The 13,786-nt window shown below is 36.9% G+C and overlaps 1 protein-coding gene across 1 annotated transcript in view; it reads left to right on the top strand.

The window, feature by feature from the left end:
- The window catches only part of AR (androgen receptor), a 176,107-nt gene that overhangs the window by 86,049 nt on the left and 76,272 nt on the right, over positions 1-13,786 (top strand). The window contains exon 2 of the mRNA XM_045538910.1: positions 13,470-13,621. Within this exon, the coding sequence (XP_045394866.1) occupies positions 13,470-13,621 (152 nt within the window). The remainder of the gene's footprint in view (positions 1-13,469; positions 13,622-13,786) is intronic.

The following is a 13,786-nucleotide window of genomic DNA, read 5'->3' as shown; positions in this document are numbered from 1 at the left end:
TGTTTAAGAGATCAGGATAAGCTCTGTTCTTGCTGATTATCTCAATGGGGCTGTTTTTCTAGCTTCTGTGGGTTCTTTGGGCCAACATGAAGTGTCTAACCTTGGCTTTCTGGTTGTGGATTGAGCTTGAAATCTCATCAGCATTTCATTGATACCCAAGTTGTGTCTGCTGACATGGTGCTATCTTCCTTCTTTGGGTTTCTGAAGCCCTCAGACACATAGCTGAACATTTTTCACATTTCATAAGCTACATCATCTGTTTTCCTTGCCTCAGACAAAGTCACAAAAGGACTTTAAAGATAGGCTGATTTTTTTCCTAGTGTTTGTATAAGTTTTGGGTAAGGGTGAATGGAGGCTGCTGCTTTTCTGTCTTAACCAGTAGTGTCTGACAGCAGAGGCAGCATGATGATTGCAGAGCTCACTGGACTGGGAGTCAGATGCTCTAGACTCTAGTCCCAAGGTGAAGTGGGGGTGAGATGGAGAAAAAGGAGAGAAATTGCCATTTATTTTGAGTGTGCCAGGCCGTTTTCCTTGTATTCTCTTATGCATTTGTCACAACACCCTGTTGAGGCTAGAATATTACTTTCCTTCTTTTGTAGGAAACTGATGAGTGGGGAAGTTAAGTTCATCCTGTGCCCAACAGTAATATGGCTAGTGATCAGTAATTGTGGGATTTGAACTCAAGTCTCTCTACCCCAAACCATTTGCTTTTCCTCTTGTGACACTCCAACTTACTATAAAATGTCTTTAACTCTGAGCCTCTTTTACCTCAAGTGAGAAATGGGGATCTGTAACACTTACTCTGAATGACAGTGAGTCTCCTCAGACCAGACTTAGGATAGGAGACAAGGATATTTGTATTTTTGGTCCCTAATATATTATAAGTGCTTCTTACAGCATCTGGCACATAGTAGGGCACTCAATAAATATTTAATGATCTCTTTCCAGTGAGAGGATAATTTCATAATGGGTGAGATCCACTTTGGTGGCTGCTATACTGTTTAATGCTTTTACATCTTTTAAAAGGATTCTAACGGTAAATGTTGGCACAGAAGCAGAGAGACAGGAACACTCATACACTGCTAGTGGGACTGCAAACTAGTGCAACCTCTGTGGAAAGCAATATGGAGATACCCTAAACAGATACAAGTAGACCTACCATTTGATCCAGCAATCCCATTATTGGGCATCTACCCAAAAGAAAAAAAGGCATTCCATAAAAAAGACATCTGCACTCGAATGTTTATAGCAGCACAATTCACAATTGCAAAGATGTGGAAACAACCCAAGTGCCCATCAATACATGAGTGGATTAATAAAATGTGGTATATGTATACCATGGAGTACTACTCAGCTATAAGAAACAATGGTCAGTGAAACCAATTTGATGGTGAGTACATGTAGTGCTTATTTTTCCATTCTTGGAATACTTCACTTAGTAGAATGGGTTCCAGCTCTATCCAGGAAAATACAAGAGGTGCTATATCACCATTATTTCTTATAGCTGAGTAGTACTCCATGGTATACATATACCACATTTTATTAATCTACTCATGTATTGATGGGCACTTGGGATGTTTCCACATCTTTGCAATTGTGAATTGTGCTGCTATAAACATTCAAGTGCAGATGTCTTTTTTATAGAATATGGGAAAAATGAGCACCACATGTACTCACCATCAAATTGGTTTCACTGATAATCACCTAAGAGCATATTTAGGAATAACATTAATTGGGTGTCGGGCAGATGTAGGGGGGAGGGGATGGGTGTATACATACATAATAAGTGCGATGTGCACTGTCTAGGGGATGGACCCACTTTAAGCTCTGATTCGGGGTGGCGGAGGGAGAGGCAAGGGCAGTATACGTAACCTAAACTTCTGTATCTCCATAATATGCTGAAATAAAAATAAAATAAAATAAAATAAAAGGATTCTAGAGTATAGCTGAATGACTCTTTGATGGTAGTTATTATATAGATTTTTCACAGGCTGTCCATTCCAGATTCTAAGCCCTAGGAGAATCAAATACGCAAAATGCGACGAGAAATACTGTTCTACAACAAAACCATGGCATGGGAATCATAACACCTGGGTTCTGAATCTTAGACTTGCTTCTGAATAACTGTTTCTCCTGCTCAATTCTCCTTCTCTCTGGGCCTGAAATTTTCCCATGAACAATGATGAAGGAGCTTAGCTAGTTCAGTGGGGTTCAGCCCTAATAGTACATTAAAATCATTCCGGGAGCTTTGAAAAAAATAGATTCGTAGTCTACACCCCATTTCAACTAGAATAGGGAATGCCAGGAGGGCCAATGGCATTTTAAGAAAGCTCCCTCATGAGTTATTTGCATAGCTAAAGGTGAGAAACACTGGACTAGATGATCTCTAAGGGTCATCCAGCTTTGACAGTCAACAAGAGACAATGCTATATAGCAAGGTGGATAAAGTATGGGCTTTGGAGTTAGCCAGGCATGTATTCAAATCCTAGCTCTGCTACTTACTAGTAGTGTGATCTTGAAGAAATCACTCAATGCCTCTGTACCTCTGGCTCTTCATTTGTGAAACGGAGAAACACTATGTACTTTGCAGTAATAGTTGTGGGGATTAAGCACTTTTGCCAATGCTTAGGACATAGTAAGCCCTCAGTAAATAGTCTCTCTAGTATCAAAAGTTCAAACAGAGGATGTTCGGAAAAATATTGGTTCAGTAAGATTTAACAGATAATTAAAATCAAGTTGTTTTTTTCTTTCATTTCCTCTTTCCTTGGCAATGGATTTCGGAAACAGAGAATGTGAAAACAGCTCTCAGCCCTAAGATTTGATGACACTGCAGAAAGCAATCTGGCTAGTTCTTCCATGGCCAATTGGCTATGATGGCTAGGAGGCCATTGGAAAATTTTTGGCTCACAGAAGACAACAAATGTGGCCTGGGAAATGCAAGGACATGACAGTAATAAGGATTTGTCTGTTCAGCCCCATTTCTGAGAGTGATTCCAAGAGAAAAAGACAGATTTGTAATGTTGGTGGGATACACTGATAAAAACATTCTTGCTACCACCCCTGCAGCTGTCTTGGCATGTTTGTCAGTGATGTAAGCTACAGAAAATGGAAATCACTAGTAGGGCTATAACTGCCTAATGCCTAGTGACAAGTAATTGTTCTATTCATATTTGTGTGTTATACAAAGCTGTGTCTATATGTAAAGTTTGAGACTCTAATATGCATTGGAACAAAGGACACCCCATTTGGTCTCTTAAATTGAGTTCAGAGTAAATATTTAATGAATATGTAAAATGTCTAGCATGATCAGTAATAGGACTAAGTACATGTTGGGCATTACCCCCTAGTACCTACAGACAAAACAGATTTTCTCCTCGTATAGTAATCACCATCTTGGCCCTTTTTACAGAATTTCTCTTGCTACATTTTGCATTAATCATTTGTGTGCTTGTTTTAGCCCCAAACAGGCCATGAAGCTCCTTGATGAAAAGGGGGCTGTGTCTTTCTCATCTTCATACCCATAATTTAGCAGAACTGTCCCTTAATAATGTATGAATTATTGAATGAAGGAATTAATGGATGAATGAATAAATGAAGAGTATGAGTAATCTCTCTTCTCTCTTCCTTTATCATGGGGATTTAGTGTGTATACATGGGGGGATGATTTTTATATCACATTAAATATAACCTGACTTGGAAGGTAAGACTTACAGAATGGTGGAGTGTGGACCTCCATAAATCTGTCCTTTCATAAAAGCAATAAAAACACTAGCAAAAATTATAAAAATTAACTTTTCCAGAACTCTGTAAAGGAAACAAAGGCTTGTAACAATCTGAGAAGCATTTATTCAAGAAAAACTGCTGTAAGTCCTCTGATCACAATGGAAATAATTAGAAATTAGTAACAAAAGGAGATTTTTGGAAATTCACAAACTTGTGGAATTAAACAACATGCTTCTAAATAAACAGTGGGTTAAAGAAAAAAGTGAAAGGGAAATGAGGAAATACTTTGAGACGAATGAAAATGAAAATTCATCTTACCAAAATTTATGGGATACAGTTAAGCTAAAGGGAAATTTATAGCTTAAAGGGAATTTTATAGCTATAAATGCCTGTATTAACAAAGACAAAAGATCTCAAGTTGATAACTTAACCTTCCACCTTAGGAAACTAGAAAAGGAAGAGCAAACTAAAAACAAAGAAAGCAGGAAGAACATTTAATAAAAGATTACAGAGGAAATAAATGAAATATAGAGTAGAAAAACATCATAATCAATGAAATAAAAAATTGGTTCTTTGAAAAGATCAGCAAACTTGACAAACCTTTAGTCAGATTGACTAAGAAAAAAAGAGAGAAGATTGAAATTACCAGAATAAACAATGAAAGTGGGGCCATCACTGCCTACCTTAGAAAATGTTTTAAAAGAATCAAAAGGGAATACTATGAAGAACTGCATGCTAAAAAAATTAGATAAACCTATATGACATGGACAAATATCCAGAGATATACAAACTTTCTAAACTGACTCATAAAGAAAGAAAAAATCTGAATAGGCCTATAACAACTAAAGAGAGTAGATTAGTAATTCTTTAAGAAATTACTCACAAAAAAAGCCCAGGTCCAAATGTCTTCATGGGTGAATTCTATCAAACATTTAAAGAGGTTTTCATACAAATCCTTCACAAATTCTTTCAAAAAATAGAAGAGGCAGGAACACTTGCCAGCTAATTCTGGGAGGTCAATGTTACCCTGTTAACAAAACCAAAGATATGACACAATAAAAAAACTACAGACCAATATCACTTTTGAATGTATTAGTAGATAAATAAAAAACCTCAACAAAATACTAGCAACAAGTATTAATAAAAAGGATTATAAACAGTGACCAAGTAGGATTTATTTCAGGAATACAAGGTTGGTTTAATATCTGAAAATCAGCTAATATAATATACCATATTAAGATAATAAAGGACAACAGTGCCATGATCATCTCAATAGATACAGAAAAAAAAAAACATTTGGCAAAAACCCAACATTTTTTCATGACTAAAACACTCAAAAAACCTAGGAAGAAGAGGGAACTTTTTTAACCTAATAATGGACATCTGTGAAAAACTTACAGCTAACATCATACTATAGTGCCAGACTGAAGTTTTTCCCTATAAGATCAGGAACAAAATAAGAATGTTCTCTCACCATTTCTATTCACTATTGTACTGGAAGTTCAAGACAAGGAAATTAGGCAAGAAAAAGAAGTAAAAGACATCCAGATTGGAAAACAAGTAAAATTATCTATGTTCACAGATGATCTTATATATAGAAAATCCTAAGAAATGCATAGTAAATTATTAGAACTAATAAACAGGTTCAACAAGGTTGTAGAATGCAAGATTGATGTGCAAAAATCAATTATATTTCTATATTCTGGCAATGAACAATCTGAAAATGAAATTAAGAAATCAGTTCATTCACAATATCATCAAAGTACCAGAATACTTACAAATAAATTTAATAAAATAAGTGCAAGAATGAAAACTACAAAACATTGTGGAAAGGAATTTATGATCTAAATAAGTAGAAAAATATCCCATGTTTATGTACCAGAAGACTTAATATTAAGACAGCAGTACTCCTTAAGGATTGAAGGAAATCCCTATCAAAATCCTAGCTAACTTTGTAGCAGAAAATAAAAATCTGACCCTAAAATTGTTATTGACATACAAAGAACCTAGGATAGTCAAAATAATCTTGAGAAAGAAGAATAAAGTTGGAGGACTCACACTTCCTGATTCCAAACCTGATTAGAGTGTGTGGTATTGGCATAAACATGCTAAGTGAAATAAGCAAGTTATAGATGAATAGAATATAATTGAGGATACAAAAATAAACCTTTACATTTATGGTCAGTTGATTTTCAACAATGTTGTCAAAACTATTCATTGGGGGAAAATAATCTTTTCAACAATGGAACAACTCAATATCCACATGCAAGTAAATGAAGTTGGACTACTTCAAACCTACACAGAAATGATACCAAAATGTATCATAGACCTAAATGCTAGAGCTAAGATCATAAATCTCAGAAGAAAATATATGGGAGTAAATCTCCATGACCCTGCATTGGCAATGATTTCTTGGCTATAACACCAAAAGTATAAGCAACCAAAGGAAAAAACTGAGGAATTGGACTTCATCAAATTTGAAAATATTTGTACTGCAAATGATACCATCAAGAAAATTAAATTCACTGGGCATTGTAGCTCATGCCTATAATTCCAACACTTTGGGAGACTGAGGTGGGAGGATTGCTTGAGGCCAGGAGTGGGAGACCACTCTGGGCAACAGAGCAAGACTGTGTATCTACAAACAATAAATAAATAAATAAGCTAGGCATGGGGGCATGCGCCTGTAGTCCTTGCTACTCAAGAGGTTGAAGCAGGAGGATCACTTGAGCTCAGGAATTCAAGCCTACAGGGAGCCATGATTGCACCACTGTACTCCAGCCTGGGCAACAGAGACCCTGTCTCTAAAAATAATAAAAATTAAAACATAAAGTGAAAATCAAGTCCAAAGAATGAGAGAAAATATTTGCAAATCATATATAGGGTTTGACTAGACATTTCTCCATATAAGATATACAAATGAAAAAATGATCAACACCATTAGTCATTAGGGAAATGCAGCTTAAGACCAAATTGAGATACCACTTCACACCAATTAGGATGGCTATAGTAAAAAAGAAAAAGTAACAAGTGTTGGCTTGGATGTAGGGAAATTGGAATCCTTATATAATACATAGCTGATAAAATATAAAATGATGCACCCACTTTGGAAAACAGCCTGGAAGTTTCTTCAAATGTTCCTATTTGACCTAGCAGTTCCATTTCAAGATATATACTCAAGAGAAATGAAAACATGTCCACACAAAAACCTGTATACAAATGCTCATTGCAGCATTATTTATAATAGCCAAAGAGTGGAAGAAACCAAAATGTCCAACTGGTGAATGGAAAAACAAAATGTGGTATATCCATGCAATGGAATATTATCTGACAATAATAGGAAATGTACTGATTCATGCTACAACATGGATGAACTTTGAAAGCATGCTAAGTGAAATAAGCAAGTCACAAAAGACCATATATTGTATGATTTTGTTTACATTAAATATTAATGAAAGAAATGTTTTTAGAGACAGAATGGAAAGTAGTGTTAAGAGAGTCTGGGAGGAGGGGCTATTGAGGAGTGGCTGCTAATGGATATGAAGTTGCTTTAGGGGGTGATGAAATTGTTCTAAAATTAATCTGTTGGTAATAGATGTGAATATAATAAAATGGATGAATTTTATGGTATGTGAATTATATCTCAATAAAATAATTTAAAACAACCTAATTGAATTAAAACCAGGTTATAACATAAATATTATATTGGCAGTTTAGAATAGTGACAGAATATGGATTGAGGGGGGATAGTCCCAGGTATGAATTATGGTTTTGCCACTTATTCGCTGTATGAGCTTAGACCAGTCATTTGCTTTCTCTAAGTCTCAGTTTGTATATCTGCAAAAAAGAGGTAATTATACCACCTCAGAGGTAGCTTTCAGAACCTAGTTCATCTCTATCTCTCCTCTCTACACTTATCTCATGAGATTATTATAATAATGAACATTTATTAAGTACTGTGCCAGCAATGGTATGGGCTGCGTTACCTCCACAACCTTATTGAATCTTCATAGCAGTCTTATGAGGTCTATATTTCTTTATTCATTTTGCATGTGAAGAAATAGAAGGCAAATGACTTGTTCGAGGTCATTCTGTTATCAGGTGGCAAGAGATGGGCATGAAAACCAGATCTTCTACCTATATGTCTTTCCACTTCAACCAAAGGAATTATTGAAGAGAATTGGAGAGCTATGAATTAAACTTGAGTAATGCTTTTAAAAGAAAACACTGATGTCCTAATGAATGAACAGCCATCAAATTTAAAATCTCGGCCGGGCGCGGTGGCTCATGCCTGTAATCCTAGCACTCTGGGAGGCCGAAGTGGGCGGATTGTTTGAGCTCAGGAGTTCAAGACCAGCCTGAGCAAGAGCGAGACCCTGTCTCTACTAAAAAAATAGAAAGAAATTATATGGACAGCTAAAAATATATATAGAAAAAATTAGCCGGGCATGGTGGCGCATGCTTGTAGTCCCAGCTACACAGGAGGCTGAGGCAGGAGGATTGCTTGAGTCCAGGAGTTTGAGGTTGCTGTGAGCTAGGATGATGCCACAGCACTCACTCTAGCCCGGGCAACAGAGTGAGACTCTGTCTCAAAAAAAAAAAATTAAAATCTCATGTTGGCATCGGGGAAAGAAGCTACCTGTCATGTGCCTTTACTTCCCCAACTTTTCCACCAAAATAGTCCTTGTAACCACAAAGAAGTAGGCACAAGGGATCTATGAGGAGAGAATAATTTTGAACTCTCTGATTTTATCTTAAAAAGTTCATAAAGATGTCATTATATTCTACATATGATTAATAAAAAATATTTTAAGTTATTAATACTAAACATCAGGAAAAGTATTATACTCTATAAAGATGTTTGGTGATTTCCTAAACCCATTGTAGTTTGAAAAGGAGGTAAGTATGAAAAGAATGTATAAGAAAGAAAGATATGCTTTTGCACATCTAGGTGCTCTCTCTCTCTCTCTCTCTCTCTTTCTCTTTGACTCTCACTCTATCTCTATCTCTCTTCATGTATTTACCTTTCTCTAAAAGCTCTGTATATCCAAGAAGGATGCTCTTTTTATTAGTAGTATATTAGACATTTTATTTTTTTATCGTAAGACAAAAAGTTAAGGTAATCAAAACTTACAATGCACCTGCCATGTGGCAGGCAAAGAGGGAAGGGCTTTGCATGTATTATTTAATGTAATTCTCACAGAAACCCTCTAGAGTAGAAAGTATTGCCAACTTTCCAGACGAGGCAAATGGAGCTCAGAGAGCCTTAATGACTTTCCTCAAAATTCAGTGGTGGAGGCAGGATTCCATTCCAGGTCTGGCTGGCTCCAAAGCCCTGTTGAGTTGACATTCGCCTCCCAAACAAGGAAGACTGATCTGTGGCTTTTGCATTTCACCCTGGTTCCACAGTCTTTGGGGGACTTGCTTAAATGAGTCAGACTCTTCAAAGTATTCCCAAGTCCTCCTTCCTAGAGAAAGTTAGGCTGGAGGAGGGTGGAGCAGGGAGAGGAGGGGAGAGAAAAAAGGAGAGAGTTGGGGAGGGAGAGAGAGGTTGAAGATCTCAGCTGGGTGCTGAGGGTTCCTAAGCCCAACTTCCCCATAGTTGAACTGGTATCTGCAGGCCAACAGCTTCTAGTAATCCATTTTTATTTAATTAATTGTGAAACTATTGAAAAATAGCAAGGGGTGTTCTGGTTCAGAAACCTTCCATTGTATATGGCAGTGCTTTTGCTTCCGACTCATAAAAGCAAATGTTCTGCCTCGGGATAAGTGAACATGTAAACCAGGGTAGGTGGGAAGAAACACAATGTCACATGTAAATTCTGCACTTGTTCTCAAAGCAAAACTCTACTGTATTTGCAATTGGTATGTTATCTAGTGGATATTTGAAACTGCTGAGGTTTTTCTTTTATTATGTGCTGTTATAGTCACATAAAAGAATGTATGTAACATATAAATTATACAGCATAACAATAAAATGAACACTCATGAGCCCTGATTACTTAGATTAACAATACCGTTGCATCAACCCTACTAGAATGAAAGCTCTGTGAGGGCATGGATTTTTGTCAGTTTTGTTCACCACTGTATCTCCAGGACCTAGAATGGTGGCTAATATGTAATAGGAGCTTAATAAATCTTTTTATTTTATTTATTTATTTTTTTAATAAATATTTTTAAATAAATGCATAAATAAATCTTTTTTCCATATATCATCACCCACAGCCTCACCTCAGAGGTAACCACTGTCCTATATTTAGGGTTTATCATTCCCTCACATTTTGATGGGTTTTCATATATACATTCCCAAATAACGTAGTGATTGCTTTTGCTTCTTTTTGAACTTTATGTGATGGAATCATATTGTATGTATGCTATTATGAATTATGTCTTCTATACAACATTAGCATGTCACATTCACATATGTGTAGCTCTATTCCAGTCCTTGTTATTGCTGAATTGTATTTTATTGGATGAGTGTGCCATAATTTATTTATTCTTTCTCCTGTCAGTGGATGTTTATCATTTCTGATTTTATAAACAAAACTTCTATCACCATTCCTGTACCTGCCTCTTGGTACACATGTGAATAAGTTTCTCTAGGATATAAACCTGGGAGAGAAACAGCAGTTAGAATTTTCATTTCCAATACCCAAAGGTCAGTCCATGAGTCAGAAATGGAGTGTATGCCCTTTGTCCACACTAGGTCAGAGTCAGTGAGAGTGCTATCCAAAATATTTAGCCAGAGAGAGGCAGAGGGGAAGGGGAAACTGGTCTGGTGAGGCCAAGAGTTATTATCTCAAGCCTCTAGTCAAAATGGGTTGTGATTAGTAAAAGTCCAGATCCTGAAATCTCCTTCATTATTTCTCTTTCTCCTCTTCCTCCATTATAGCTATTTTTGTGCAAAATGCACTTTAGTAAACTCATATATAATAAACAAAATGTTGATGAGTTTTTTCAGTCATTCATTGATTGTAAATTTGACTAAACAAGTTTAATTGTATGTTAAATTTTCCTATGGATTAAAATTTCTATTTCTTTAAAAATATTTTACTATTAAGAACACTTAACATGATATCTACCCCCATAACAAAATTTTAAGTGCACAGTACTGTATTGTTAACTATAGGCACAATGTTGCACAGAAGATCTCTAGAATTTATTCATCATGGCTGGGCACGGTGGTTCATGCTTGTAATACCAACAGTTTTGGAGGCCAAGTGGGAGGATCACTTGAGCCCTGGAGTTCAAGACCAGCCTGAACAACATAGTGAGACCCAGCTTCTAAAAAAAAAATTCAGCTGGGAGTGATGGCATGTACCTGTAGTGCTAGCTATTTGGGAGGCTGAGGCAGGAGTATCACTTGAGCTCAGGAATTGTAGGTTGCAGTGAGCTATGGTTTTGCACCACTGCACTGTAGCCTGAGTGACAGAGCGAGACTCTGTCTCCAAATAAATAAATAAATAAGAACACTTCACATGAGGTTTACATCATAACAAAATTTTAAGTGCACAATACTGTGTTGTTAACTATAGGCACAATGTTGCACAAAAGATCTCTAGAACTTATTCATTTTCCTTAACTTAAACTTTATATCCATTGAGCCTCATTTCTATTTTTTAAAATCCCTTTACAAAAGGACCTCTTATTTACTTTCTGCTTGTTTCCATTTTGTTTATCTGATATCTATTTCATAACCATATCATAATAATTATCATTTATCATCATCTGATTTACTCATACATACCTTTGTGTCTTTCAAAAAATAATCCTTTCTTTGAGATGCTCCCTCATCTGAATCAGTCTGCACTCTGCTTATTATATCATTTACTATGTTATTTTACAGCTGTTTCCTTTCTATTTTTCTTCTCTACTAGGTGGTAGTTGCTTAGGGGCAAGGAAGGTATCTCAATCATCACTATACCCCAGCACCTATTTCTATGCCTGGTCCACAGGGTTAGGTGCTAAGAGTTGAGTTGAATCAATCTACCTTATCTCAACCTTCATTTTCATTACATGGTTTGCCAGTGACTAAGATTCACGCTTTGAAGTCAGACTTACCTAGGATGGAATCCTGGAATTTCCAATTACTAGATGTGTGGTCTTGGACAAGTTTACTCAATTGTTCTGAGCATCAGTTTCCTCTTCTGCAATATAGGGATGATACAGACCTACTTGGCAGCGTTACTAGGAAAATTAAATGAGGTGATGTATATGAAATGGCCTGGCACATAGAGTGCCTAAATATATGTCCTTCTGATTTTATTTGAACTGTTTGCACTAGTTACAGAAGTCAAAAAAAGTGGGGAGAGGAGGAAGATCCTTGTGAAGAACTTCTGCTCCTTCTCCTTGTTTCAGGACTGAGGATGGGGTCACTGCTTTCACTCAAGGAAATGACAATTTTAACCAAAAGAATGTCATTCTTGGAATTTAGCTGAATTGTATATTGGAATCCAGCTCCTTTCCTATGGAGCTTATAGCCCTGCTAGCCTTGATTTGGTGGACAGACTCCTATTGGCTTTCTAGTTAGGGTAGGAGATGGAAAGCTTACGGGGAGAAAAAATAGGCCACCACAGCCAGCCACTGAGTTTGCATATCAGCAGAACTTTTCAAGTGCTTTCTGTTGTATTTTGGACTTGAATAAAGGCTGATATTTGTGTCTTGAAGATAAAGTGCTTGTAATGTATTGCCTGAGTGAAAGCTTTCTTTGCTCTTGCCCTGCCAGGGCTTCTCACTTGGGGTTGAGGGAAGGATATAACCTTTCATGCTTTCTTGGATTCTCATGACTGGGCTGAGCATGATAACCAAATGGCCATTGGTAGAAAGTAAGTATGAGTAGCAAGAAGACAATGGGGTAGTAGAAACTGTGTTGGACTTAGAGTCTTTGGAGTCAGATAGTCCTGGGCTTGATGTCCAATTGTCCTGGACTTCTCCTCTATGAGTCTTACTTTTTTCATCTGTACAATGGATGTAATAATTAGAAGATAAGCTTTGTCTCACAGAGTTGTTGTGAAGTGTTGAAATCACCCAACACAACAAACAAGCTCCCATTATGGCTTATTTTCCTTTTCTCTTTAGTAAGTAAGAATAAAATATAGCAGTTGCACTCCTGTGGATGAGGGTATAGGTGATTGTCATCTATCTGATGCAAATTAACCCAGGATGTCACTTAAGTGTTGTTTAATGCTTAGACATAGGACATAGGAAAGTCAAAAGTTGACCTTTGGGTCATAAGAGACATTCAATTTGTTCAAACTTGAATCAATTACCTAACTGATTAATGGGAAACTGATAATTACCCTTCCATGAAGGTTTTAGGATTGGCTTTCTGGACCTTCCGCTTTGTGTCCATCTGGAAGAAATCAGACATATATCTTTTTGGAGACAGACAAACAGACAAGGTGACTTCTGAAGCTCTGGAACAAATGAGTCTTTTAATGGCCACATGTTGTTGATGATAGCTTAAAAGATGTCCGGCATCACTGTGCATCATTTCTCAACAAAAGCCTCAAACATAGGGATTCTGCTAGCATATGTTGTAGAATGGTGGCGAGGGGATGTGATGTAGAGAGACTTCTAAGGAAAAGGAGGGAATGGGGATAAAAAACCATTGAAAACTGGTGTAATAGTACTAATCACAATCCTTCACTTGTGTATTCGTTCAAGGGGCCTTTTATCCCATATATTATTTATAATATTTCTGCCACCCACTGACATGTGTTGCATTGCTTTTTTTGTCTTTCCAGCTTGGAGACTGCTAGGGACCATGTTTTGCCCATCGACTATTACTTTCCACCCCAGAAGACCTGCCTGATCTGTGGGGATGAAGCTTCTGGTTGTCACTATGGAGCTCTCACTTGTGGAAGCTGCAAGGTCTTCTTCAAAAGAGCTGCTGAAGGTAAAGGGTCCTGCACACTCCCTTCTATTTCACTTTCTCCTTTATTTTCCAGAGAGAAACACTAACCTTCCAGGGCCCAGGATTTTATCATCTCAGAGACAAGGTCATTGGCAGGGCCTTGTTAAAGAACCTGTGAGCCTAAAGAAGCAAATTTTCAGACTTGCT

This window comes from Lemur catta, chromosome X (assembly GCF_020740605.2).
Source record: "Lemur catta isolate mLemCat1 chromosome X, mLemCat1.pri, whole genome shotgun sequence".
Lineage (NCBI taxonomy): Eukaryota > Metazoa > Chordata > Mammalia > Primates > Lemuridae > Lemur > Lemur catta.
The sequence above is the reverse complement of the archived record's forward strand: the minus strand, read 5'-3'. Positions and strand labels throughout refer to the sequence as shown.